This window comes from Durio zibethinus, chromosome 15 (genome assembly GCF_047325235.1).
Source record: "Durio zibethinus cultivar Kanyao isolate XHJ-2024 chromosome 15, ASM4732523v1, whole genome shotgun sequence".
Lineage (NCBI taxonomy): Eukaryota > Viridiplantae > Streptophyta > Magnoliopsida > Malvales > Malvaceae > Durio > Durio zibethinus.
The window spans coordinates 7,253,692-7,279,603 of NC_143176.1; the positions used below are offsets into that span (position 1 = coordinate 7,253,692).

At 27.0% G+C, this 25,912-nt stretch overlaps 1 protein-coding gene across 4 annotated transcripts; it reads left to right on the top strand.

Annotated features, from left to right (window-relative positions):
• Positions 1-8,845: 8,845 nt before the first annotated feature.
• LOC111284077 (putative disease resistance protein At4g27220) lies at positions 8,846-19,639 on the top strand. 4 transcript variants are annotated; one of them, XM_089744530.1, is made up of 7 exons: positions 8,846-9,407; positions 9,500-9,522; positions 10,789-10,937; positions 11,033-14,072; positions 14,907-15,425; positions 18,009-18,773; positions 19,171-19,639. In XM_089744530.1, the coding sequence occupies exons 4-7, from the start codon at positions 11,061-11,063 to the stop codon at positions 19,306-19,308; spliced, it is 4,434 nt and encodes a 1,477-aa protein (XP_089600656.1). In that variant the 5' UTR covers positions 8,846-9,407; positions 9,500-9,522; positions 10,789-10,937; positions 11,033-11,060; the 3' UTR covers positions 19,309-19,639. The 4 variants fall into 4 exon arrangements, with proteins under 4 accessions (XP_089600656.1, XP_089600657.1, XP_089600654.1 ...); XM_089744528.1 differs by having other exon boundaries at positions 8,872-9,407; positions 9,500-9,590; XM_089744531.1 differs by having other exon boundaries at positions 8,871-9,407; positions 9,500-9,590; positions 18,009-19,308.
• Positions 19,640-25,912: the final 6,273 nt, after the last annotated feature.

The window sequence follows — 25,912 nt, forward strand, 5'->3', positions numbered from 1 at the left end:
TACATTATTTTTAATCCAACGATCATCATCGTCTCAATATAAATCCTATTAAGTTTAGCAAATTTATAACTTATCAATACTTTATTCTTCAAGTAATTAAATAAAGCCATTTAGCCTTTGTAGTTCTTTGTAAGAATTGAATACTTCTTAAGTTCATTACTTATCTTTTATTATTTGCTTTTTTTTTTCTTTCACAACGGTGGATATGGAGAAAAAAATATATAATATATTAAAAAAAGAATAATATAAGATTAATAATACATAAGTGTTTACAATGAAATTTTAATTCAAATACTATAATTAATTATAAAATTTTGATATCCATGAGTATCTATGATCATCTACCACAAAGTAGGCTTGTTATTAATATAAAAAATAATCAATAAATAATAAAATCTCTCATGAAGATCTTTAAATTAGTATTATTTCAATTAATTTGTTGACCCATGATAGCTCTATTCTTGTCTATTATTTGTTTTGATTGTTTGTTAGATATCATTTTCGGTTTCTTTCTTTCACACTTTATTATTGAAGCTAATTGAGGCAAAGATGTAGAAAATAATCAATAAATAATTAAATCTCTCATAAATATCTTTAAATTAATATTATTTCAATTAATTTGCTGACCCACGATAGCTCCATTTTTGTTTATTGTTTGTTTTCATTGTTTGTTAAATATCATATTCAGTTTCTTTCTTTCACACTTAATTATTGAAACTAAATGAGGCAAAGATTATAGTTAAAGTATTCCACTTAAAAACATTAATCCTGCAATGTAAATTTTTATAAAATAAAATTAATAATTTTATATAAATATTTATTTAAATATATTAAAATTTTATATAAAAATAATATATAAAAATTAAAAATTGATTAACCAAACTGAATTGAATTAACAAAATTTGATTTTATTCCATTCAAATCGAATAAAAATTTGAATTAAATTTGAATTGATTTTTAAATTTTTGTAATATTAAATAATATTTAGAAAAATTAAATCCAATCTCATTATGAAACTATCAATTAATAAAATTTTTTTGTTACTCCTCGGCAATTTCCCCGTCAAGGGCAAATATTTGGGCTGTCTTCCGTTACTTAGATGAGAGAAGACGAATAAAGAAGGATGAGAAAGGAGGAATAAAAAAGGAAGCCAAGAAAAACGGAAGTCATTGGTCATCGCTTTTATAGGTCAGATGTTGTCGGCCACTGTGGAATTTACTAGGGGAAATAACAATATTAAAACTAGAAGAAGAAGACTTCGATGAAAAGAGGTCTTCTTTTCTCTACATTTTACATTTTCTATAAACTACATATAAAAAAAATCATCTTTAAAAAGTGATAGATGTATTTTATAATAAAATAATTACATTAACTTTTAATTAAAAATTTTAAAAAATAAATATGATTATAACAAAAGATAGATTTATTTTTATGAAAAGGGTTAGCTCATAATAACTAACTCTCTAATTACAAAAAATAAATAGTTTATTTTTTTAATTTTTAGAAACATTTTGAATTTATTAAAAATATTTTTTTAACTTTTATTTACATATATTTATTTTATATGTTACTTCAAATAGCAAATATAGAACCAATATCATCAATACCATTATATTAAAGTTATCCCTATTAAATCCAAAGCTTTTATTTAGATTTTTAACCTTCAATTTCTAAATAATTAACACTTATCATTAATAATGATTTGAAGTTTGAGGGTTAATTAAGGAATAAAATTATATAAGTATAGCTGAATTTGACTTTGTTATTTTTTTATGCTTTTAGTTTTTTTTTTCTTACGTTAAAAATTAAAAAAGGAAATAGTTTTATGAAAAAAAGTTATTATGTGATCATATTTATTATGTAATTTATAATATCTATTAAAACATGTAAAAAAAATTATTTAAATAAACAATCAACATTTAGTTTGATTTAATTTAAATCATTTTAAATGTTAATTAAATAATTAAATATTAAAAAATTTCTCATATGTTTGATTCCTAAATTAATGTTTGTCGAAATATTTAGATTGAAATATCTAGAGTTAATAAATCCATTTCCTAAACTAATGATTCCTAAAGTAATGTAAGGAATTAAAAAAAAAATCTTTGACAAATGTTTGTCGAAATATGAAAAATGTCATAAGGATTTGAAAATGTTTGATATTTTCAATCTACAATTCATCCTATTCTAGAGAGAAGAAAGAAAAAAAAATGAAGAGAGAGTAAATGATAATTTTGAAAGTAAATGATAATTATTCAAATAATGAAATTTTTAAAAATCATAAATGGTTGATTTTTTTTTAATTTATATGTGAATTTTTTTTAAAATTCGACTCAAATGATAAAAAAAGTTTAGATAAAATTTTAATAATAATAATTATTATTAATATTTATTTTAAGTCAATGCATTTTATTATATAATTTATAAATAATTATGTTTATATATTTAATTTTTTAATTAATAAATATAATTACATTAATATAAATATAAATATAAATAAAATTCCTTGGCGAAGCAAGGGCCATCAACTAGTAATCATAAAACCAAATCTTTGGCCATTAAACCCAGGAAAAAAAAAAGCAAAAAGCTATTTCTGCTATCAGAAGTTGAGTGTTCTATTCTTCAGTTTTGTTCGAATTTTCCAACCAGATAAGTGAACACTTTCTTTTCAATTTCAAGCTTTTTGGATCATTTCAGTGCGAGCTTGATTTCTTTTTTTTTCCCCCAAAAGTTCTAAGGTTGAATTCTATTCTATCTTTCCTTCAACTTAATAAAAGAAGTTTAATACAAATTTATTTTTATAATCTTAATATCCAAAATTTTACTTATTTTTTTATTCTTTGGATTTACATATTTTATAAAATAATTATACATATATATCAACTAAATATACATATAATATAATTTTTAATTAAGATCATTAAACATTTCAATCATAAAAATAATTTTCATTTTTATTTTATTAATATACTATAAATTTTCACTAATTATTTTTAATATGGTATCAAATAACTATTTTGGTTACTTCTCGAAAATTCCAACCCTCCCCTCCCCCCCCCCCCCCCCCCCCGGCCCCCATAAAGGACAGATTTGTGCTGTCCTCCATGAGATAAAAGATACAGAATAAATAAACGAAGACAACGAGAAGAAACGAAGTGATGGGTCATCGCTTTTGTCGGCCGCCATGGAATTCAATAAGGAAATAACAATATTAAAAGAAAAGAAGAAGACTTGGACGAAAATAAGTCCTACTTCCTGTACATTTTACACACTAGTCTTAAAACAAATCCTTTGCCCATAAAACTTAAAAAAAAAAAAACCAAAAAAAAACAAAACCCATTTCTGCTATCAAAAGCTGAGTGTTCTGTTAAATCTTTTTTGTTCAAATTTTCCAGGCTGATAAGTGGACATTCTCTTTTCAATTTCCAAGCTTTTCGATCATTTCACTGCGAGCTTGATTTTTTTTTTTGGCTAACAGTTCTGAGGTTGGTATTTATTCTGTTTTTCCTTCAACTCAAAAAAAAAGTTCAACCTTTAGTTCAATTAAAAATTTAATTCGAAAAAGATTAAATTTTAATTTTGTATTTGATTCAAGATAAAATTTTTAAATATTTGAATTTGATTGATTAAATTTGTTTAATAAAAATTTAATTTAATTTTTATATTCGATTTAAACTCAATTATATATATTTGAAATTAAGGATGAATTAATATATATACATATATATATATATATAAATATCAAATAGTAAATTTTAATTAAAATAATAAAAAATATAAAAATTATATTCATAAATTATTTAAATTGGATATTAAGACTTCAAATTTATTGATATGTTCGAACTCAAATCAATAATAATCAAATTAAATTTAAAATTTATTTAAATTAAACTAAAAAAACTTACTAGATTTATTATTTACATTCTTAATTTTGATGTGTATCTATAATAAGAAATATATGAAAATAGAGTTATAAATTTTAAAGCTGGCTATTAAAATCGGATTATTTCATAGCCTTTGTATTATTTTTAATCCAACGGTCCTTGTCTCACTATAAATCCTATTCAGTTAAGTAAATCTATAACTTGTTAATACTTTATTCTTCAAGTAATTAAATAAAGTGATTTACCCTTATAATTCCTTGTAAGAATTGAATACTTGTTAAGTTCATTACTTATCTTTTATTATTTGTATTTTTTTTCTTTCACAATATGGATGTAGAGAAAAAAAAAACATATAGTGTATTAAAAAAAAGAATAATATAAGATTAATAATACATAAATATTTACAATGAAATTTTAATTCAAATACAATAAATAATTATAAAATTTTGATATCCATGAGTAACTATAGTCATCTGTCACAAGTAGGCTTGTTATTAATGCAAAAAACAATCAATAGATAATTAAATCTCTCATAAAGATCTTTAAATTAGTATTATTTCAATTAATTTATTGACCCATGATAGATCTATTCTTGTCTATTATTTGTTTTGATTGTTTGTTAAATATCATATTCGGTTTCTTTTTTTCACACTTTATTATTGAAGTCAATTGAGACAAAAATGTAGAAAATAATCAATAAATAATTAAATCTCTCATGAATATCTTTAAATTAGTATTATTTTCATTAATTTGCTGACCTATGATAGCTCTATTTTTGTCTATTGTTTTATTTTGATTGTTTGTTAAATATCATATTCGGTTTCTTTCTTTCACACTTAATTATTGAAACTAATTGAAGCAAAGATGATAGTTAAAGTATTCTAATTAGAAAACATTGATCCTGCAATATAGATTTTTATAAAATAAAAATAATAATTTTTTAAAAAATTTAATTAAATATATTAAAATTTTATATAAAAATTAAAAATTAATTAATTAAATTGAATTTAATAGATAAAAATTTGATTTTATACATAAAAATTTAAATTAAAATTTAAAATTTTATAATAATAAAAAATATTTTAAAAAATCTAATCGAATCTTAAAATCATTATCATCTTATCAATTAATAAATTTTTTATTGGTCACTCTTCGGCAATTTCCCCGTAAAGGACAAATATTTGGGCTGTCTTCCATTACTTAGATAAGAAAGGAAGAATAAACAACGAAGACCAAGAAAAACAGAAGTCATGGGCCATCGCTTTTATCGGTCACATGGCTTTTGTCGGCCACTAGGGAATTTATTAGGGAAATAACAATATTAAAAGTAGAAGAAGAAGACTTATATGAAAAGAAGTCTTCTTTTCTCTACATTTGACATAATCTATAAACTACATATAAAAAATATCATCTTTAAAAAGTGATAGATGTATTTTATAATAAAATAATTATATTAACTTTTAATTAAAATTTTAAAAAATAAAATATGATTATAGCAAAAGATAGATTTATTTTTATGAAAAGGGTTAGCTCATAATAACTAACTCTCTAATTATAAAAAATAAATAGTTTATTTTTTTATTTTTTAGAAACATTTTGAATTTATTAAAAATATTTTTTAACTTTTATTTACATATATTTATTTTATATGTTACTTCAAATAGCAAATATAGAACCAGTATCATCAATACCATTATATTAAAGTTATCCCTATTAAATCCAAAGCTTTTATTTAGATTTTTAACCTTCAATTTTTAAATAATTAACACTTATCATTAATAATGATTTGAAGTTTGAGGGTTAATTAAGGAATAAAATTATATAAGTATAGCTGAATTTGACTTTGTTTTTTTTTTTTTATGCTTTTATTTTTTTTCTTACGTTAAAAATTAAAAAAGGAAATAGTTTTATGAAAAAAAGTTATTATGTGATCATATTTATTATGTAATTTATAATATCTATTAAAACATGTAAAAAAATATTATTTAAATAAACAATCAACATTTAGTTTGATTTAATTTAAATCATTTTTAAATGTTAATTAAATAATTAAATATTAAAAAAATTCTCATATGTTTGATTCCTAAATTAATGTTTGTTGAAATATTTAGATTGAAATATCTAGAGTTAATAAATCCATTTCCTAAACTAATGATTCCTAACGTAATGTAAGGAATTAAAAAAAAATCTTCGACAAATGTTTATCGAAATATGAAAAATGTCATAAGGATTTGAAAATGTTTGATATTTTCAATCTACAATTCATCCTATTCTAGAGAGAAGAAAGAAAAAAAAATGAAGAGAGAGTAAATGATAATTTTGAAAGTAAATAATAATTATTCAAATAATGAAATTTTTAAAAATCATAAATAGTTGATTTTTTAAAAATTTATATGTGAATTTTTTTTTTTAAATTCAACTCAAATGATAAAAATGTTTAGATAAAATTTTAATAATAATAATAATTGATATTTATTTTAAGTCAATGCATTTATATTATATAATTTATAAATAATTATGTTTATATATTTAATTTTTTAATTAATAAATATAATTACATTAATATTAATATAAATATAAATAAAATTCCTTGGCGAAAGCAAGGGCCATCAACTAGTAATCATAAAACCAAATCTTTGGCCATTAAACCTAGGAAAAAGAAAAGCAAAAAGCTATTTCTGCTATCAGAAGTTTAGTGTTCTATTCTTCAGTTTTGTTCGAATTTTCCAACCAGATAAGTGAACACTTTCTTTTCAATTTCAAGCTTTTTGGATCATTTCAGTGCGAGCTTGATTTCTTTTTTTTTCCTCCCAAAAGTTCTAAGCTTGAATTCTATTTTATCTTTCCTTCAACTTAATAAAAGAAGTTTAATCTTAAGTTTGATTCGAATTTGATTAAATTTTAATTTTTAAGTTTGAATTCGATTTAAAATAATAATCAAGATATTCAAACTTTTTTTATTAAGCTTACTTAATAAAAAATGAGTTCGATTTTTATATTAAATTTTGAACTCGATTATTTATTCAAATTTAAGCTTGAATTGATATATAGATATAAAATAATAATTTTTAATTAAAATAATAAAAATATAAAAACTAGATTAGGCTAATTAATTATTCAAATTAGATAATAAGATATTCAAACTCATTAAACTATTTGAACTTGAATCAATAATAATCAAATTAAATTCAAATTTTATTTGAATTAAACTAAAAAATGTTATAAACACTTATTTATATATCATTTACATCCTAAATTTGATATATATGTATAATAAAAGACCGGTGAAAATGGAGTAGTCAATTTTAAAACTGACAGTTAGAATCGGATTATACTATGACCTTCGGATTACTCTTAATTCAACAGCCATCGCCTCACTATAAATCTACTAGATTTAGTAAATATATAAGTTGTCAATGTTTTGTTCTCAAGTAATTAAGTAAAGTGCTATACCCGTATAGCTCTTTGTAATAATTGAATACTTGTTAAGTTCATTACTTATCTTTTATTATTATTTTTTCTTTGGCAATGATGGATATAGATAAAAAAACATATAGTATATTAAAAAGAAAAATAATATATAAGATTGAAAATACATAAATGTTTACAATGAAATTTTAATTCAAATACTATAATTAATTATAAAAATTTGATATTCATGAGTAACTACGTTGCCATGGTTATTTGCGGCAAATAAACCTATAATTAATGTAAACCTATAATCAACATATTAGAAATCTGTCATGGTTATCTTTTGGTTATTGTTGTTTCAATTAATTTGTTGACTGTTAGATACAGAAACTCCATTTTCTATTATTGTTTGTCTTACCGTTGTTGGATATCATACTTTATTTCCTTCTTTTACAATTTATTACTAGAGTTAATTAAGGCAAAGATGATGGGTAAAGTATTTTTTTTACACATAAAAAATATTAATCAAGTATCAGAAAATTTAATTATACAATGTCGATAAAATAATGAAATTTGCCGACGTAGCCTCCACAAAAGGCTTAATGAATAGCCAAGCTTGTCTTAGATAAAAGCTTCCCCATTGTTATGGTATTATTATTGTGTGTTTGTTTCATAATAACTTAATATATAATTTTCAAGCATATGAAAAATATGATTATATCTTCATTGTATTTTTAAGCTGTTTGTATCATATATCTTTCTAATATGTCTCAATTCTTCACCCAAATTATATTAGTAATTTAATTTCCTTTTTTGGTATTAATTTTATTTTATTTTTTATGTGGTGAATCAGGATAATTAATCTAATTATTAATTAGTGAATACCAATAGATATTTTTAGCCCAGCTCTTTTCCTATTTTAATTGTTTCCAATCACGAATTAAGAATGATCTGGTTTACTAATAGGAAATTCTTTTGAATTAGTTGAGAATTTCGCTTATTAAAGATAAAGAGGATGAAACAATACTTCCATAAACAAGGAGGAACTACAAAAGGTGATTTAATAAAAAAATTTTATTATTTAATATTATAATAAAAAATAATTAATTGAAAAAATATTTATATTAAAATTAATAAAAAATTAATTTACTTTTATAATCTTAATATCCAAAAATGTAATTATTTTATTTTCCGGATGTACATATTTTATAAAATAATTGTACATATATATATTAACTAAATATACATGTATTATAATTTTGAATAAAGATCATCGAACGTTACGATTATAAAAATAATTTTTAATTTTATTTATTAATATATTTTAATTTTTTCACTAATTATTTTTAATATGGTACGAATTAATAAATATTTGTGTTACATTTCGGAAATTTCCCACCATAAATGGGCAGATGTTTGGGCCGCCTACCATTACTTAGATAAGAAAGGAGGAATAAAACAAAGAAGATCCCGTCAAGAGAAGAAGTGATGGGTCATGGCTTTTGTCGGACACTAAGGAATTTAATAATGAGATAACAATATTAAAAGAAAAAGAAGAAGACTTTAAAGAAAATAAGTCTTCCTTTCTCTACTAATCTTGAAACAAGTCCTTTGCCCATAAAACCTCCAAAAGAAAAAATAAATAAAAAAAAAATAGCAAAAACCCATTTCTGCTATCGTAAGTTGAGTGTTTTGTCAATCTCTTTTGTTCGAATTTTCTGGGTAGATAAGTGAACGTTCTCTTTTCAATTTCCAAGCTTTTTGATAATTTCAGTGCCAGCTTGATTTCTTTTTTCTTTTGGCCAAGAGTTTTAAGGTTGATTTCTACTCTGTTGGCTTTTCCTGCAACTCAAAAAGAGAAGAAAAAAAAAAGAAAAAACTTCAGTTGAATGTTGTTTGATTCTACATTTCTCTCCTTGTAACTTCAAAAAAAAAAAAAAGAGCTACTCTTCAATATTTTCTTTCTCTTTAGTTTCCACTTTGTTTATCATTTTCATCTAAAAAATACCAAAAAAAAAAAGAGAAAAAAAATCCAATCTTCAAATTTCAGTTCTTTGTTTTTAATAATCCGTCATAAATAAATCCTCGCATATTTGGAAGACACCAAGTAAGGTAATTGCAACAACTTCTCCATTGCTTTCTCTTTGTACAAATAAAGTTTGTTTCTAACATATTTTTTTTTATCTAATTTGCAATTTTTTCAGTGAAGCAGATCAGATCTGAAAAGGTTTGGATTTATTTCTCAAGCAAATTTTCTCTTAAAAGCTCCGGCTCTATTACTTCTATCTGGAAGTGGTAAGGCTGGAATATTCATTTAACTTTTTTTTGTCAATATTAAAAAGAAAATTGGTTGTAGTGGAGTAGAAAGGCAGATGCAGATAGCCGTTTTGGGTTCTACGATCTTTTGATCTTGGGGTTTTGGAGCTTCTCTAGGTGTTACGGGGTAGAGCTGGATGAGGAGAAAGAGGAAACGGTGCCGTTGGTGGTGATAAGTGGTAGAGGGTGGCGTATCTAGTTTTTAAGGTCTTGGGCTTGGTTTTAAATTTAGGACTTTCTCGATGGTTTTAGGAAAATATGATCTGATATAAGGAAAGGGAAGATCAAGGAGAAGACTTGGGTGAGTTTTGGGAAGAAAAACGGTTCCGGCGAGCGGCGTACGATGATAGCAGAGTATGGTCCGACATCGGAATCTGAAAAACGATGGCGGCGCTGTTAAATGAAGTGGGGGTAGTCTAGATAAGTTGGAAAATAAAATAAATTGATTTTTTTATAAGGATTTATTTTTTTAAATAAATAATTTCATGCAAGCATATCCATGTGGCAATTGAGCTTAGGCCATGTGGGAATAGATGTCTAACTGTGACAGGGAGCCTACCATTTCTTTTTACTTCAATCTTATAATTATTCAATTATAAAAAAAATTGAATATTATCTAAATTTTTTTATTACAATCCTACAATTAGCATTTAACATTTATAAGCATGGGTTCTATAATTTGTGAATCCTACAAAAATATTGAATTTTAATTGGTTAATTATTTTACAATAATTGTAGGTGATGTATTCCTAAAAAAAATTATATAGAGAAGGTCTACTTATATAATAAAATTTTGATGTACCTCACATAATTATGTATTATGATTGGTTAATTATATATTAAAAATTATTATAGATGATATGATTATAGATGATATATTCTTGCAATAATAACATCCAACATTTAACCCTAAACGATTTTATTATCAAAGAAACAAATCTTTATAATGATGGTGACTAAATCATCACTTTTCATAGTTCGGTGTCCAAAATAAAAAATCAACTAAAATTGGTTGACCAAACCTGTAATTATTCTTTTTTAAAATTGTTGCTTAATTGTTGTAGTATGATATGAATTTTGGTTTTCTATCATATCAATACTATTTTTTTTTTTCGATTTTCTGAGTAATAATTCCTTGTAAATTATTTAAAAATACTTTTTTGTCTCGTGTTTTCAGGTTGGCAGAGTGCTGAAGAAACGGCATTTGGTTCTCATACTTTGAATTGTCTTCACCTTGCTTTGGTACGTCCTCAGAAGTGTTACTTGGCAGAAAACTGAAGAAAAAGCAGTTGGTTTTCACACTTTGGACCATCTTCACCTTGCTTGGTATGTTTAAAGAGTTCACCTTCATTATTCTTTAATTTTCTGTTTAGTATCATCACCATGATTTATCTCATAGCTAATATTTTTACGCTTGGCAGAAGTTTCTTCAACTTGAGCTTGTCAAGAATGGCTTGTGGGTTTTGCGAGTCAGCTCTTTCTAACTGCGTGGGAACACTGCTCGTGGATTGGGTGGCGAAACCAGTAGGGCGTCAATTTAATTACATTTGTTGTTTCCGCAACAATGTTGAAATGCTCAAGGAAAGAAAAGACGAACTGATAAGCGCTCGAGCTCGGCTGCAACATGAGATTGAGGATGCTGACAAGCGACTTCTAGCAATTGAAGATGATGTTGGAGGCTTGGCATCAAAGGTGGACAAAATCCTATCAGATATGGAAACATTGGAAAATGAAATACAACAAAATAAGAGATGTTTCAATTGGTGTCCTGATTGGATTTGGCGGTATCGCTTAAGCAAGAAAGCAATGAGGAACACTCTTGTTATTTGTGAGCTTCTAGAGAAGACCACCAAATTTGGTCAACCTGGACGAGTGGGCTACCGTTCACCTGGTATAATTTCCACCATAGAATTCCACTTATCCAGGGATTTTATGGACTCTAAATCTTCAGAAACAGCTTCCAAGCAGATCATTGAGGCCCTGCAGGATGACAAGGTCAGCGTGATTGGATTGTGGGGAATGGGAGGGGTGGGCAAGACAACCCTAGTGCATGAAGTTGGAACTTATGCAATAAGAAGAAATCTGTTTGACAAAGTTGCGATTGCTACTGTGTCTGAAAAGCCAATCTTTGAAACAATTCAAGATGAAATTGCAAAAGACTTGGGTTTCGATATGAAGAATGACCAAGGTAGAAGATCAATCCAAGAATTCTGGTTGAAACTGCAGAAGGAGAAAAGGATTCTAATAATCCTTGATGATGTTTGGGCAAAAATTGACTTAAAGAAGGACATAGGAATTCCATTTGCTGAGGATCATGAAGGATGCAAAATTCTTTTAACAACACGCCGTCTTCCAGTGTGTGTTGCTATGGACTGTCAAAAGACAATATCACTTGGTTGTTTAGATGACCATGAAGCTTGGAATTTATTTAAGGCGAAAGCAGGTCTAGATAACTCTTTTGATGAAGCTTTTAAACATGTGGCATCTCAAGTTATCAAAAAATGTGATGGTTTGCCCATAGCTATAGTTACATTGGGAAGTGCTCTAAAAGGTAAAGATCATGATAGGTGGGAAGCAGCATATTGGAGACTTGAAAACCGTAGATTGGTTGACATAGAGGACATGGATAAAAAAAATGCTTACCTAGTTCTTGAGGTAAGTTTTGAATATTTGAATGATACGGAGACCAAGATGTGTTTCTTGTTGTGCTCTTTATTTCCTGAAGATTATGAGATTTATGTAGAGGAGCTGGTGAGATATGCATGGGGATTAGAGTTGTATAAAGGTATGGGCTCAATTGAAGCAGTGAGGAGAGTAGTGCTTGCGGCGATGGGTAGCCTCAAGGATTCTTGTTTGTTGTTAGATTGTGGAGAAAGGCATGTCAAAATGCATGACATGGTTCGTGACGTTGCTTTGTGGATAGCATCACGCAGAAAGGAGTTTTCTTTTATGATAAAATCTGAGGTTGTTGAAATGTGGCCAAAGGATGAAAGTTTTGAGCCTTTCGAAGCAGTCTCCTTCAAGACTAGTCAGATTGTTGAACTTCCTAAAGGACTGGAATGCACAAATCTCAAAATTCTTTTACTTGGTGGAGGTAGGAAGATGACAGCTTCAAGTGAATTCTTTGAAGGAATGAAGGCATTAAAAGTTTGTGCTTTGAATTCTAGATTGATATCTCCGGATGCATTTCAGTTTCAAACAAACCTTAGAACTCTACATTTAGAACGTTGCAAACTCTTGGACATCTCAGTGCTTGGGAAGTTGAAGAAACTTGAGGTTCTTTCATTTAGTCAGTCTGATATCAAAGAATTGCAAGAAGAAATAGGTGATTTGGATAATCTTAAATTGTTGGATTTATCATATTGTGTACAACTACAGAGAATCCCTCATCGTTTAATACGAAGATTGTCCCAATTAGAAGAACTATACTTGCATGGTTGTGGAAGGATAAAATGGGCCACTGAAAGCACAGTTCAAGAAGAAAGCTATGCCTGTCTATCAGAGTTGGATTCCTTGTCAAACTTGATCGTTTTATCTTTAGAGGTTTCTTCTGAACATGTTCCAAGGGACTTTGTGTTCTGTAAATTACAAAGGTTTTATGTATGTGTTGGCTTTGGCTTTTCTAATTTTTATCGAAGGAAGGGGAGGGACTCTGGGATCTGCCCATTCTCGAGATCTTTAAAAATTGAGGGGTCTGTAATAGAGGCATGCAAGCAGTTATTTGGGGATACAGAATCTCTTAATCTGAAAAATGTGGTGGGTTGCCAAAATCTTGTTCCAAGCTTAGAGTCGGGCCAAGTGGTATTCAGTAAGCTGACTTCTCTGGGTCTTGAGAGTTGCGAGCATATGAAATGTCTTATTGATATTACAAAGCAGCAGGAGCTAACCAATGCGTTCTCTAATTTGTTAGAATTATCTTTAAAAAAAATGCTTGGTTTGGAAGAACTGTGCAGTGGTCATCAACAAGGACCCAGTTATCATGTAAGCTTACAAAGTTTGAAGGTTGTAAGAATAGACAACTGCAATAAATTGAGATATCTCTTCCCAACGTCTGTTGCTAAAAGTCTTGGGCAACTGGAAACGCTGAACATATCCGACTGCTTGGAATTGGAAGAAATAATTCCCAAAACGGAAGTGACAAACATCAATCTCCAAAGTCTAAGGGAAGTACATGTAAGTGGCTGCAATAACTTGACATCTCTTTCCTCATTGTCGCATGGTCAAAGTTTGGGCAAATTAACAACACTTATGATTTGGGCTTGCACTCGATTGGAATATACTTTTCCAGTCTCAATGGCTGAAGAAGGTCTTCCACAGCTGAAATACGTTACATTGGAAGGTTTGCCTGAATTAAAAGGAAGGGATGGAAATGACATTGTACTCACGCTGCCATCTTTACAAGAGTTGCGTGTGGAAGATTGTCCACAATTGACTCCTTTTATCATTACAGCTAAAATACAGGTAAGCCTATTTATTTGTAATTTTTTCTTGTACTCTTGCAACTATGCTTGGTTGGACGGAGTGGAAAAGAGTGGAAAGAAAAAAATCGATCAAAATTTAATCCTTTTAAATTGGGAGAAAAACATTCTTTTATAATTAATAAAACCTTTTTTTTTAATAATTTTTCTTCTAATCCTTTTTCTTTTTTTTTTTCTTGGGTACCAAACAATAAAAAAGAAAATTAATTTTCTTTTCTATCATTTATTTTTGCTTTTCTCGCTTTGTTTTCCCTCCCTCAAGTTTTCTTCCAACCAATTAAACATAATGTTAATGTTGTTGACTGAATTTTTTTTTCTTGATAAAAAGGTGTCCGAAAAGTTCAAGTCCAAGTACTTGAATCTTTAAAATTACGTTTTGTATTACTTTGCGTAAAACTAACAGTGATCATTTAAAGTTCAATTGTAGAATTTTAAGATAGCTTTCTTTATTTTACTTTCATCTATAAGTTTTATGTAATATTATTTTACTTTCATCTGCACTCGTGTAAAACTCAAATTTTTTCATTTACTCAACTTTTAAAAATATTTTAAGTTCATTTATTATTCCAATCATTGTTAACAATTTAATAGAAAACAACCTTTTAAAATGTTTTAAATTCATCTATTATTTCAATCATTGTTAAAAATTTAATAGATGTGCATATGACATGAATTTTAACTTAAAAAGTCAAAAAACACTATCTTACCACTGGAACATTCACATGTACATACATACACATGACTTAGATATGATATAGTTTGTCAAATTTTAATCACTGTTTATGAAATTTATGATGAGATGCAAGTGCTATTTCAGATTGCTGAATTAAGGAGCATACAACAAGGACCCAGTCATCATGTAAGCTTACAAAGTTTGAAGGTTGTAAGAATATGCAACTACAATAAATTGAGATATCTCTTCCCAACGTATGTTGCTGAAAGTCTTGGACAACTGGAAGCACTGAGCGTATTCAACTGCTTGGAATTGGAAGAAATAATTCCCAAAACAGAAGTGTCAAACATCAATCTCCAAAGTCTAAGGGAAGTATATGTAAGTGGCTGTAATAACTTGACATCTCTTTCCTCATTGTCGCATGGTCAAAGTTTGGAGAATTTGACACAACTTCACATTTGGAATTGTTCTCGGTTGGAATATACTTTTCCGATCTCAATGGCTGAAGGTCTTCCGCAGCTGAATGAGGTTACATTGGAAGGATTGCCTGAATTAAAAGGAAGGGATGGAAATGACATTGTACTCACGTTGCCATCTTTACAAGAGTTGCTAGTGAAAAATTGTCCACAACTGACTCCTTTTATCGTTTCGGCTAAAATACAGGTAAGCCTATTTATGTGTGTTTTTACTCTTTCAACTATGTTTGGTAGGAGGATTAGAAAGAGTGGAAGAGAAAAAAAATGGGAAACTTAATCCGTTTAAATTGGGAGAAAAGGTTCTTTTTTTCTTAAATAAAACCTTTTTTATAATTTTTCTTCTAAGCATTTTTTTTCTATTTTTTATCTTTGGAAACAAACATTAAGAAAGTAAAATAATTTGACTAATAGTGTTAATGTCGTTGACTGATTTTTTTTCTTGATAAATTGGTGACCAAAAGGTTTTCAAGTGCTACAATATTTAAAAGATAGATTTTGTATCACATTGGGTAAAACTAATGTGAATCTACTTCTTTCTACTTAAATAATGATCATTAAAATCTCAATTGTGGATTTTGTGCAATATTATTATATTTGCATCTATGATCTTATGAACTCAGAATTTTCATTTACACCTTTTAAAATATTTTAAATTCATCTATTACACCAATCATTATTAAAAAATTAACAGAACAAATCCATTTTTATGTCACATGGATGTGCATATGACAAGAATTTTAACTTAAAAAGTTAAAAAAACTCTCACCTTTTTATCACGTGCATGTTTATATGGTTATACACACACATGAACAATATTTTGAGATGACAAATTTAGTTAAATTTTAATGATTGATTGTTGAAATTGATGAGTTTGAAATATTTTAAAAAACTTGTGAAAGAAAATTTTGAGTTTTAATTAAAACCATGAATGAAAATGAAATATTGTACAAAAATCATTGATGTATGGTGTAATATACTTTAATTTTCATTGACATTTTCTTTGCTAGTTGTCTTTTTCTTTATATTTGAAGTAGGAATTGTCCATTCTAAATATGTTATTACCTTTTGTTTTCAATTTTTAGGAGTTTACTATAATTAGTTTCTTGAGTTGTTTATATCGATCTCATTTAGTTATTTTAATGTTTTAGGAGATTGAGTTTTTAGGAAATATGTAGCTAGGAGATTTCATTTTAAGTTTAATTAATTATTGCATAAAATGCTAAATAGTCATTTCTTCTCATAAAAAAAGCCTTAAATAATTAATATCACAAAATTGTTATTTCTTCTTATAAAAACATATTGTTCATACTATTTAGCATTAGTTATCTACTATTTTTTAATATTAAAATTAGTTTTGATTTTACTAATTACGATTGCAAGTATATAATTTTTTTATGAAAATATTAATAAAAAAGAAATTATAATTATATTTAAATATTTCACTCTAAAATTCAATAAATTATATATAAGATAATTTTAGTATAAAATCAAATCAAATTCATAAATAAAAAGATTTAAATTTAAATCATCAAATTTCTGAAAATTTTACAACTAAATCAATGTTTTAATATTTAAATCAATAAAAAATAATTTAATAAATAATTATTTAATTACATTTGTATTGATGAAAGGCATTGAAAAAATTGCATTTCATATCTCAATGATGATTTTCTGTCTGATTAACCCACTTATTTTAATGCATTATTTTTCAAGTCACTCAAATGAAATATCCAAAAATATCTGCGTGATTTTCTAAGTACCCTATTGGATTTTGTTTTTCTAAGGATTTCCTATTGCTAGCATAATAGGGGCTACAGAACAATATTATTCCGGTTTTCTAAGGATTCCTTATCCCTGACAGACATATCAAGGAGTCCAGAAATAATAGCATGGTAGCACAGAAATTTGTTATTCCTTCTCATAAAACATAAATAATTAATACCATGAACTAAAAAACCCTTAATATCGCCATTTAGCGCTATTGAGAGTAGAGTGAGCTTTATTTGGTCAAAACAGAAAAATTTTTCAAACCACACTGAATTAATAATTTAGTTTCGAGTTGAAAATTAAATCAAATAAAAAAAATAATTAAGAGTAATAATATTTTTGCAAATATTTAACGCATATAAGAAAATATATTTCTTTAACTATAATTCTTATAACAAATTTTATTTCTTAGATATATTGAAAAACTCTATGTAATATGTACTAGTACTTTGTGTTTTTAAACGTTTCATATGAATTCATTTTTATTCATGATAGAGTAGTAATCTTTGCAAATTGTTGTTTTATATTTTAATTAAATTATTTGTCTTTGACTTAAATTAATGAATCGAGAGTAATTCATTTATAATTATTTTTGTTACAATATTATAGTTAATTAATCACAATTAAGAATTATGTAGCCACCATTTAAAATGTGGCTTCTAAACAATTTTTTGATGGGCCCTGCACAATACTAAATTATGATTAGTTAATTGTACTATAATAATTATAAGAGATATGGTCCTAAATTAAGGATTTTTCTAAATTTTAATTGATTAGAATAAAAACTCTAAAAAATTTAAACTTTAAACTTAATTCACATTAATTTACTTATATTGGTCGTTTCACTTAATCATAATTTAAATGGACCTTTAAAGCTATAAATTTAATTTAATGATAAGATTGTTAAAATCAAAATTTTATATAAAATTTAAAAATAAAAATTAAATAGGTTTTTAGTTATTTTTTACATTTTTGAATTAATAGTTAAATGATATGATTACAGGTGTTAGAATTTGAGGAAATGAGTGAAAGGAAGCAATCGTGCAATATGATAGTTCCTAAATTGGGACAAAAATTACCAAACATGGAATATTTAACCATCACTAATTTTGAGGAGTTATTTGATGGTGGATATAATCTTTCAAGTTTGAGGCTACTAAGATTGTATAATCTACCTGAATTGCGGGTGGCATGGAAAGATCCCGTCGAAGTTGTCAACTTTCAAAACCTCACTCGATTGTATGTCGCATATTGCGGAAGGGTAAGATATATCTTATCACCTACCATCGCTCGGAATTTGCCACAATTGAGCTTTTTACGGATAAAAGAGTGTAAGGAATTGGAGCAAATTATTGAAAAGGATGGTCAAACTTCATCACAAGGTCATCATCTCCAACCTATACGCTTCCCCAATCTGACTGAAATAACCATTTCTTCATGTGAAAACTTGAAATGTCTCTTTCCTGTAAGTGTTGCTCGTGGCCTTCCAATACTACAAATTCTACGTGTTTACAACGTCTCCAAATTACAACAAGTATTTGAACAGTCAGGAGATGAGGCAAATGGTAACGAGGAAAAAGAAAAAGTGATACAGCTACCTCAATTGGGCACCTTAAATCTTTCAGAACTACCAAACCTTGTGAGGTTCGGCCCTGTGGGTTATCATTTTGTATTCCCATCTTTGTATTATTTATCTGTAAGTGGCTGTCCCAATATATCCACAAGCTTTAGTGTTGATTCAGAGGAATCTGGGCATGCCAAAACAGAGGTACACTACGCTCCCTAACTCTCAATATAAAAGTATCAAAAGCTGCCCTACCTTTTGTATAGCTGGACTTGGATAAGCTTATGAACAGAGAGGTTCATCTGTTTTACATTTTTCATGCTTTCATTTCCTCTTTCAGCTTTACTGATTATGCAATATTAATCTCGTCTGTTCAAGGGAACTTGTTATGGATTTCAATTGAAATATGTCATCCATGTGTTTGTTTAAATTCCTAATGAAATTGAAAATGCAGTTGGCTGGCAATATTAATTCCCTGTTCTATCGGTGGCAATCTTTTTTATTGGGTTCATTCAATGGTCCTTATTGCGCTATTATTTCAATTTACTGAATTATACATGCTTCTGGTTCCTCACACGCCATGCTTTAATTTGTTTTGCAGGCAATCCGATCGATTGATGAAAATATAGTGGAAGACTCTACTACAGCTCAGCAAACAACATGGCCAATTGGTAGTGATATAGAGTGGCGTGGACTGGAGTGGATAACACCTTTTCAGAGGAGGGAGATGAGGAAATGAATGTGAGTTTCAGAAGATGCAAGTGAATGAAGCAGCTGTCAATTTGCTGCAGCATTTCACAAACCATTCACCCAACTTCATAGACTTGAAGACAAGTATTGCGATCGTATTAGAATGTAAATTTCTATGAGGGTACATGAGACTGCATTCCTGTTTATTTCTGTCTTGTTTTTATCAGCTAAAAGTTTATGGTTTGTTGTCCTTTCCGCTGGCAGACTGAAAACAAGGATCTTTTAAAACATCAATACGCACATTTTAATTATCGTTGTTTTTCTGTAAGGAAGTCACTTGAAAATTCATCAATTCTGAATATCAGTTGAATAGCATTTCTTCCTCCCTCTAGACATTAGAGAAATCACATATTATTTGTGGCATAAGAATTGCTGTAAGAATTCCATGCATCTTAATTTCATTCAATTAGATTGATTTTTTTTAAGTTTCCCTAGTTGATGTTCTTTAGTTAAAGAAGGGATCTTACTGAGTTAAATACTTACTGGAATACAAATAAATGAAAACAACTAAGTTGATGGAAAATGTTGGATTGAAATGGTATGTGTATATGTTCAGCTTAGCAGTCTTAGTCATTTCTTGCAAAAGGAGAATTAATCTTGATATTAGAAGTCAAAACTTAGAATCCCATATATATTTTACTTTTTTTGGTATAATTTTATCACTTTATAATATTTTTATGTAATTTTAATCATCCATGGATTAAAATAGAATATTCCATCCAAAATTTATTTTTGTCATATTGTTGAAATGGAAAATATTTATATTTTATTTTTAAAAAATTTCACGTAGGATAATAATATAAATTCGGAAAAAATAAATAGGACAATTTGATTTTTAGTAAAAAAATTTTGAATTTATAAAAATTTGGAAAAATTTTTAAATTTATTTAGAAAACTAAAGTATATGTTTTGAAATTTTATTTTTATTTTAAAAGAGAACAGAATTTGAAAGTTTTGTATGAATTTTTCTTCTTAATCATCAGCTAGAGCTAACCTCTCATGTCGCCTTTTTCTATTTAATTTTATTAAAGATAATTTTTTGCGTTGTGTGCTTAGTGGTATTGTTGGAATCAAAATTTGCTCTCTTTTAATTTGTTTGAGAAGCTGAGGAGGAATGCAATCAATAATTTATGGAAAAAGAGAAGGATCAGAATAAGATGACTAATAAAGATCCTTTTTTGCCGTCCAATCAAGTTTATGTAGTCTTATATTTTCATTCATCATTAATGATTTAATTTTTAAATCAAATTTGATTTTTTTTTAATTTGATTGATCAAACTTTGAATTTATCTTCCACATAATACATATTTGATTTAAAGAAGAAGTTGCAATCCATATTGTATTCCCTCAAATGGATCAAAAGAAAAGGAAAAAAACCTAAATTAGTCAAGCTGGATCAGAAAAGTAGGAAAAAAGAAAGAGTCTACTCGGTCAAGTTTTCTCTCGTAAGTCTCCCATAACCTTCCCAAGCACTCCATTGTTAAAAGTAATGGTATCCTATTTTCGTGGTTTTAAATTCAAATTGAATTCCCTTCATCTATTATTAATTAATTTTAAATTTGATACTTAATAGATTATTAAAACTCAGTTCTATTTTGTTATTCTTATCTGTTACTTTTTCAAGTTTATATCAAGATCTAGTGGTAATTCTTGTTAATTGTGTAACTTGTTTAAATTAAACTGAAAAATATTAGAAAAGAATGCTAACAAAAACTTTTAATTAACAAAAAATATCTCTCCTTTTTTTTATGAGAAAATGAGATAAATTGTGAGATTATAAGTTTAATCTTGACATTTAAGAAAAACTTGCCACTCTGCTGGCACTTCTTGCCACTTTTCATGTAATCTTAACATTCGCAAGACTCTCTAAACAAAATTTGACAAATTATTTGAGACAATTGATAAGAATAATAACAGTGCGATCTTGATACTTCACTTATTTGTTGAGTAAAATTAATAATCTGATTGATTGTCAAGCTAGTGTATAATTCAAAAATTTTTTTATTTTGGAAGAGTTTTAACTTAATTTTTTAAATATATTATTAGAGATGCAAACAAACTAAACAAATAAGTTTTGTTATATTTTTTATTTGTTCGTTTAACACTATCCAAAAATAAAGTATTATCAATGAAAATTTCTATTGATAATATTTTATTTTTCGTTTGTAATAATATTATCAATAAATTTACAGACAAAAATTTCTTCAATATAAACGAAGTTGATGATATAATTTCTTCTATAATTTACCACAAAATTTTTTGTTTTACCAATAAAATTTTCAGTTTGTATATTATTTTAATAATTTTTTTCAATTTTGTAAAAAAAAAAACCTCCGCCCTCAATAGTTAAAAATTCCGCCAGTAATACTTGTTTTTTAATCATATATAATTCTACTTTGTTTATAAATTCTCTCATTTTATTTTAGTTTTTTTAATTTAGTTTTTAAGTACTTACATGAATAATAATATTTTACAATCCTGAAGTACCATGTTTTTGCAGTCTACAAGAATCAATATTCACCGGTTCAAATTCTTAAATATAGTTACCAAAGCAAATTTATCAACAACTGACTAAAATAAGCGTAGAACAAGATTGACTAGAAGGACTTGTTGGATTCTGGTCTTGTTGGAGTTGAAGCAATTGTTGGAGTGGCAACCACACTCTGCTCACTTCAAGGACTACCTTTTAACTTTGGGTCGTCCATCATATTCAATCATTAACTTCCTTATCAGAAAATAAAATAATTAACTATTTTTAGCCGCATTACCAAAAGAACATACAAACACTAAATCAAGCTAAAAAAAATTTATCACACAAAATTCCAACCAAAGCAATTGAACTTGACATTGGCCGTTGGCCACACCTCCTAAACTTGTCTGTACATAGTACTTGCTTCCGTATTCTTGGGCTCAATTACTAAAGCAATCTATTTCCATAACAAATTTGGAAGCTTTATTAAAAATAATATTAAAGTAAAATCATGCGAAATGAACTAAAAAATCATAATTTTTGGATGCATACAAGACATAACGCAAAATCATATTAAGCAAACAAAAGGCCAAGATAAATGATAGGCTTGGAAACAAAACAAAATGATGCCAAGCAGAATATGCAAAACAAAACAAAATTCATCTTAGACAAGCACCATGTTAGCACTAATGCCAAGCAAATTGTCATGCATCAACGAGTGTTTAGGATATAAAATTCTTCTTTTCACATTCCTGGAAGATTTACTCATTTATGTGTAGGTAGATATTCTTGAAGAACATTCACAAAACTGATTTTTATTTACAATTAGGAGATGGATTCAAACCTTAATTATTAATGGAACTTAAAAAGCACAAGTCAAAAGAAAACCTCACTTGTATTAGAAAATAACTACTAATTGCTTCCAGCCAAAAGCAATTTATAAACTAAGGTACAACAAAAAGTTCATGACAGTTAAGCAAAAACTCAATATAAATTCACTCTTAAAATGATTAAGTTTCCACAAAAATTGAATCTTTAAACTTCTTTACAGTTAAGCATGTGCATGTATGTTCATGGATGATGACACTAACAACAATAATAACAATATAAGAGACCACAAAAGAGAGCTATAAAAACCTCAGACACTATTATTACCTTTTGACACCTACTTCTTGTCTGTTGCTCAAGCTTGGACCTTGGTCCCTTAGAAGCCATTAGTTAATAGATGAATTGCAAGACAAGTGAAGACAAAGAACCAATAGATGAATTAGTTAAATACTAGAAATAAAAGTTAAATTCAATAAAAAGTATAGACAACAAAAACACCAACTCACATTTGACAATGGTTCATAAAATTGTAAAATGGCTTATTGCTAACACTAAGTGATGTTAAATATATTAATTCAAATAGCCATGACCTTAATTAGAAACAGAACAAAAGATTCTCAACTCATTCATTACAAACAAACCTCAATAAGAACTTAGTAAATTTAAATATGTTATTTATTGGCTTATAATAAGCAAGCATTTTCACTTCCTTTGTACCATACTACATCTCAAATTAGATGATTTAGTGTTTCAACAAATTGAATCGACTTTCTAACTAGCTCCAGTTCATCACAAATCAAAGTTTAAAATTGCATAGAAAAGATACTTGATGGAAAATTTAAAAAGCTAAAATGAATTTCAACTTTACCGTTACATCAAAACCTAGAAAAAAACATCAAAGTTCTGTCTGATTTGTTGAAAATTGGAAGGAGACTATAAAAATAAAATACAAATTTGAGACATGGTGGACTTTCAAAAGAGAGCATGATTCATCACACATAGTATCAAAGAAATTAGAGATTTCATTTTCCTCGAAATTTTACTTTTCTTTAAATTGTTCGGCCAATTAGTAAACGTCGTCCTTATTAGCTTCGACAAATTCAAACAAGTCTCTTTAATTTTTTCTTTTTTTCAAATTAAATGCCATATAAAAACTCATATTATTAACAAAAAATTTAAAAAAATAATAAAAAAAAAAATTTCACCTGAAGCTTCTATGGACAGGTATTGCTCGAGCACGGCAATGGACATGCTGCCACGAGCCAAGTAAGCCACGGCTGTCAACCCATTATGCCCATCTCCCATCACCTATGCATCTCATTTCTTCTCCTTTAGTGCTTGTGTGGCTCTAAAAATGATTAAAAGAAGCATCAATTTAAAAATATATATAGTTTCACCTGAAGCTTCCTCGATTACCCGTTTTTGAGATGTTCTCAGTCACAAATGATGTTATAGCAGTGAACGGTGGAGGAGAAAGGCCGTCGGAGGAGGAATTGAGGATAGAAAAGAGGGATGACGGTCTAGTGGAGGGGGTGGGAAAAGAGAACTGTGAGTGAGGGAGATAAATGTTTAAGAGAAGAGTGAGGGATTTTATTCCTAAATGAAAATCACCAAAGAAATACTGATGAAAATGGATTTATAAATTTCAAAATATAAAATTTTATTTATTAATTAAAAAATTTTTTTACACCTAAATTATTAATCAACAAAATTTTTTCTTGATATTCCATCGGTAAAATTTGTCTACATTGTTATTTATATAATTTTTCATTCGTAAGTACAGCGTCAAAATTTGATAGACATGCTAAAAATTTATTGATGGAAATTATTTCATTTGTATTTTTTTTTATGCAAAAAATTTTCATTTGTATTTATTGATGGAAATTATCAGTATTTCAATGGTAATAAATTGATAATTTCACTTTTCAACTTCATTGATAATTCGTTGGTATTCTATTTGTAATTATCTATGAAAAAAATTTGTCAAAAAATTCTATTGGTATTAAATATAGTTCTGGTAATGTAATTAATGAACCATGAAATATTCTTTATAATCATTTGTTAAATTTAATAAATAAACAAAAATCAAGAATATTCACGAATTGTTTGTAAAACATTATATTAATTTTTACAAATGAATCGAATATGAATAAATTTTGTTATGTTTGTGATATGTTCGTTTAATTAAAAAATCTTAAAATGTTGTTTATAATCGTTTATTAGAATAAAAAAAATAAATATAATTTGAACATATTTACAAATAGTGAGTCAAACGATCTGTCCATTTATTCCGTAATATTATATATATTTATTACTAAATTAAATAATCTAATATGAAATTATGATTATTGATAATTTATTGTGAAAAATATACCTTATAACAATTGAAGGTATTACAATCCAAATCTTTTAAAAAGTTGGATAGATTTGATAATTTAAAATATAATATAGTAATATGATATGAAAATAATAAAAAAAAGACAAGCAAGTAACATGAGTTAAAATTTTAATAAAATTTATATATGGGTTTAACAAAAACTAAAAAATTATTTTTCGTATTTTTCATTTTGATATGAAATGTAATATTCAATTTTTGCATGAAACATAATACTAATATACTAAGTGTTTTAGACTATATGAATATAAAAATTATCGGATAGATAATTGATAAATTAATCTTATATCACTTTTATCAAACTTTCTATTAGCATAAACACGATTAAGTACATATCAAATACATTAATTACTAGTTCAGCTCAAGGTATAATTGAGTTAAAAAGTTTGTGATATGAAATTTGAGTTCAACTTAAATTTAAAAAATTTATTTTAGGTTAGATTGAGTTTTAGTTCAACTTGATTTCTTTTAAGTAATTAGCACAAAATTATAAGTATATATTACAAATATCACAACAAAAATATATAATTTTAATGGCATTTTTTTTTTAGGGTTTGTGATGATAGATTCTTAAAATGTGGTACTGTGTTAGTATTAGTATTTCTTTCTATAACTTGGGAATTTGTAGATGTTGGATGTAGACTATTGAAGGACAACAGCGAAAGCTGGAGGAAAGTGAGCAATTGCTAAATCAGAGGCAAGTAGTTGGTCCTGATTTGTGTTTTTTGCAATTGAATGTTTCTACTTGATGAATGTGTGCATTTTTTTTCTTCCAATTTTAGGGATCTGATAGCCAAGTATAGAAGCTCTGTTGAAGACCCTCTGAAGACTGAGCCATAGTTGCTTCTCACTATACTAAGCACAGGTAGGAAAATGCATACAAAATAATTTGACTTGAAT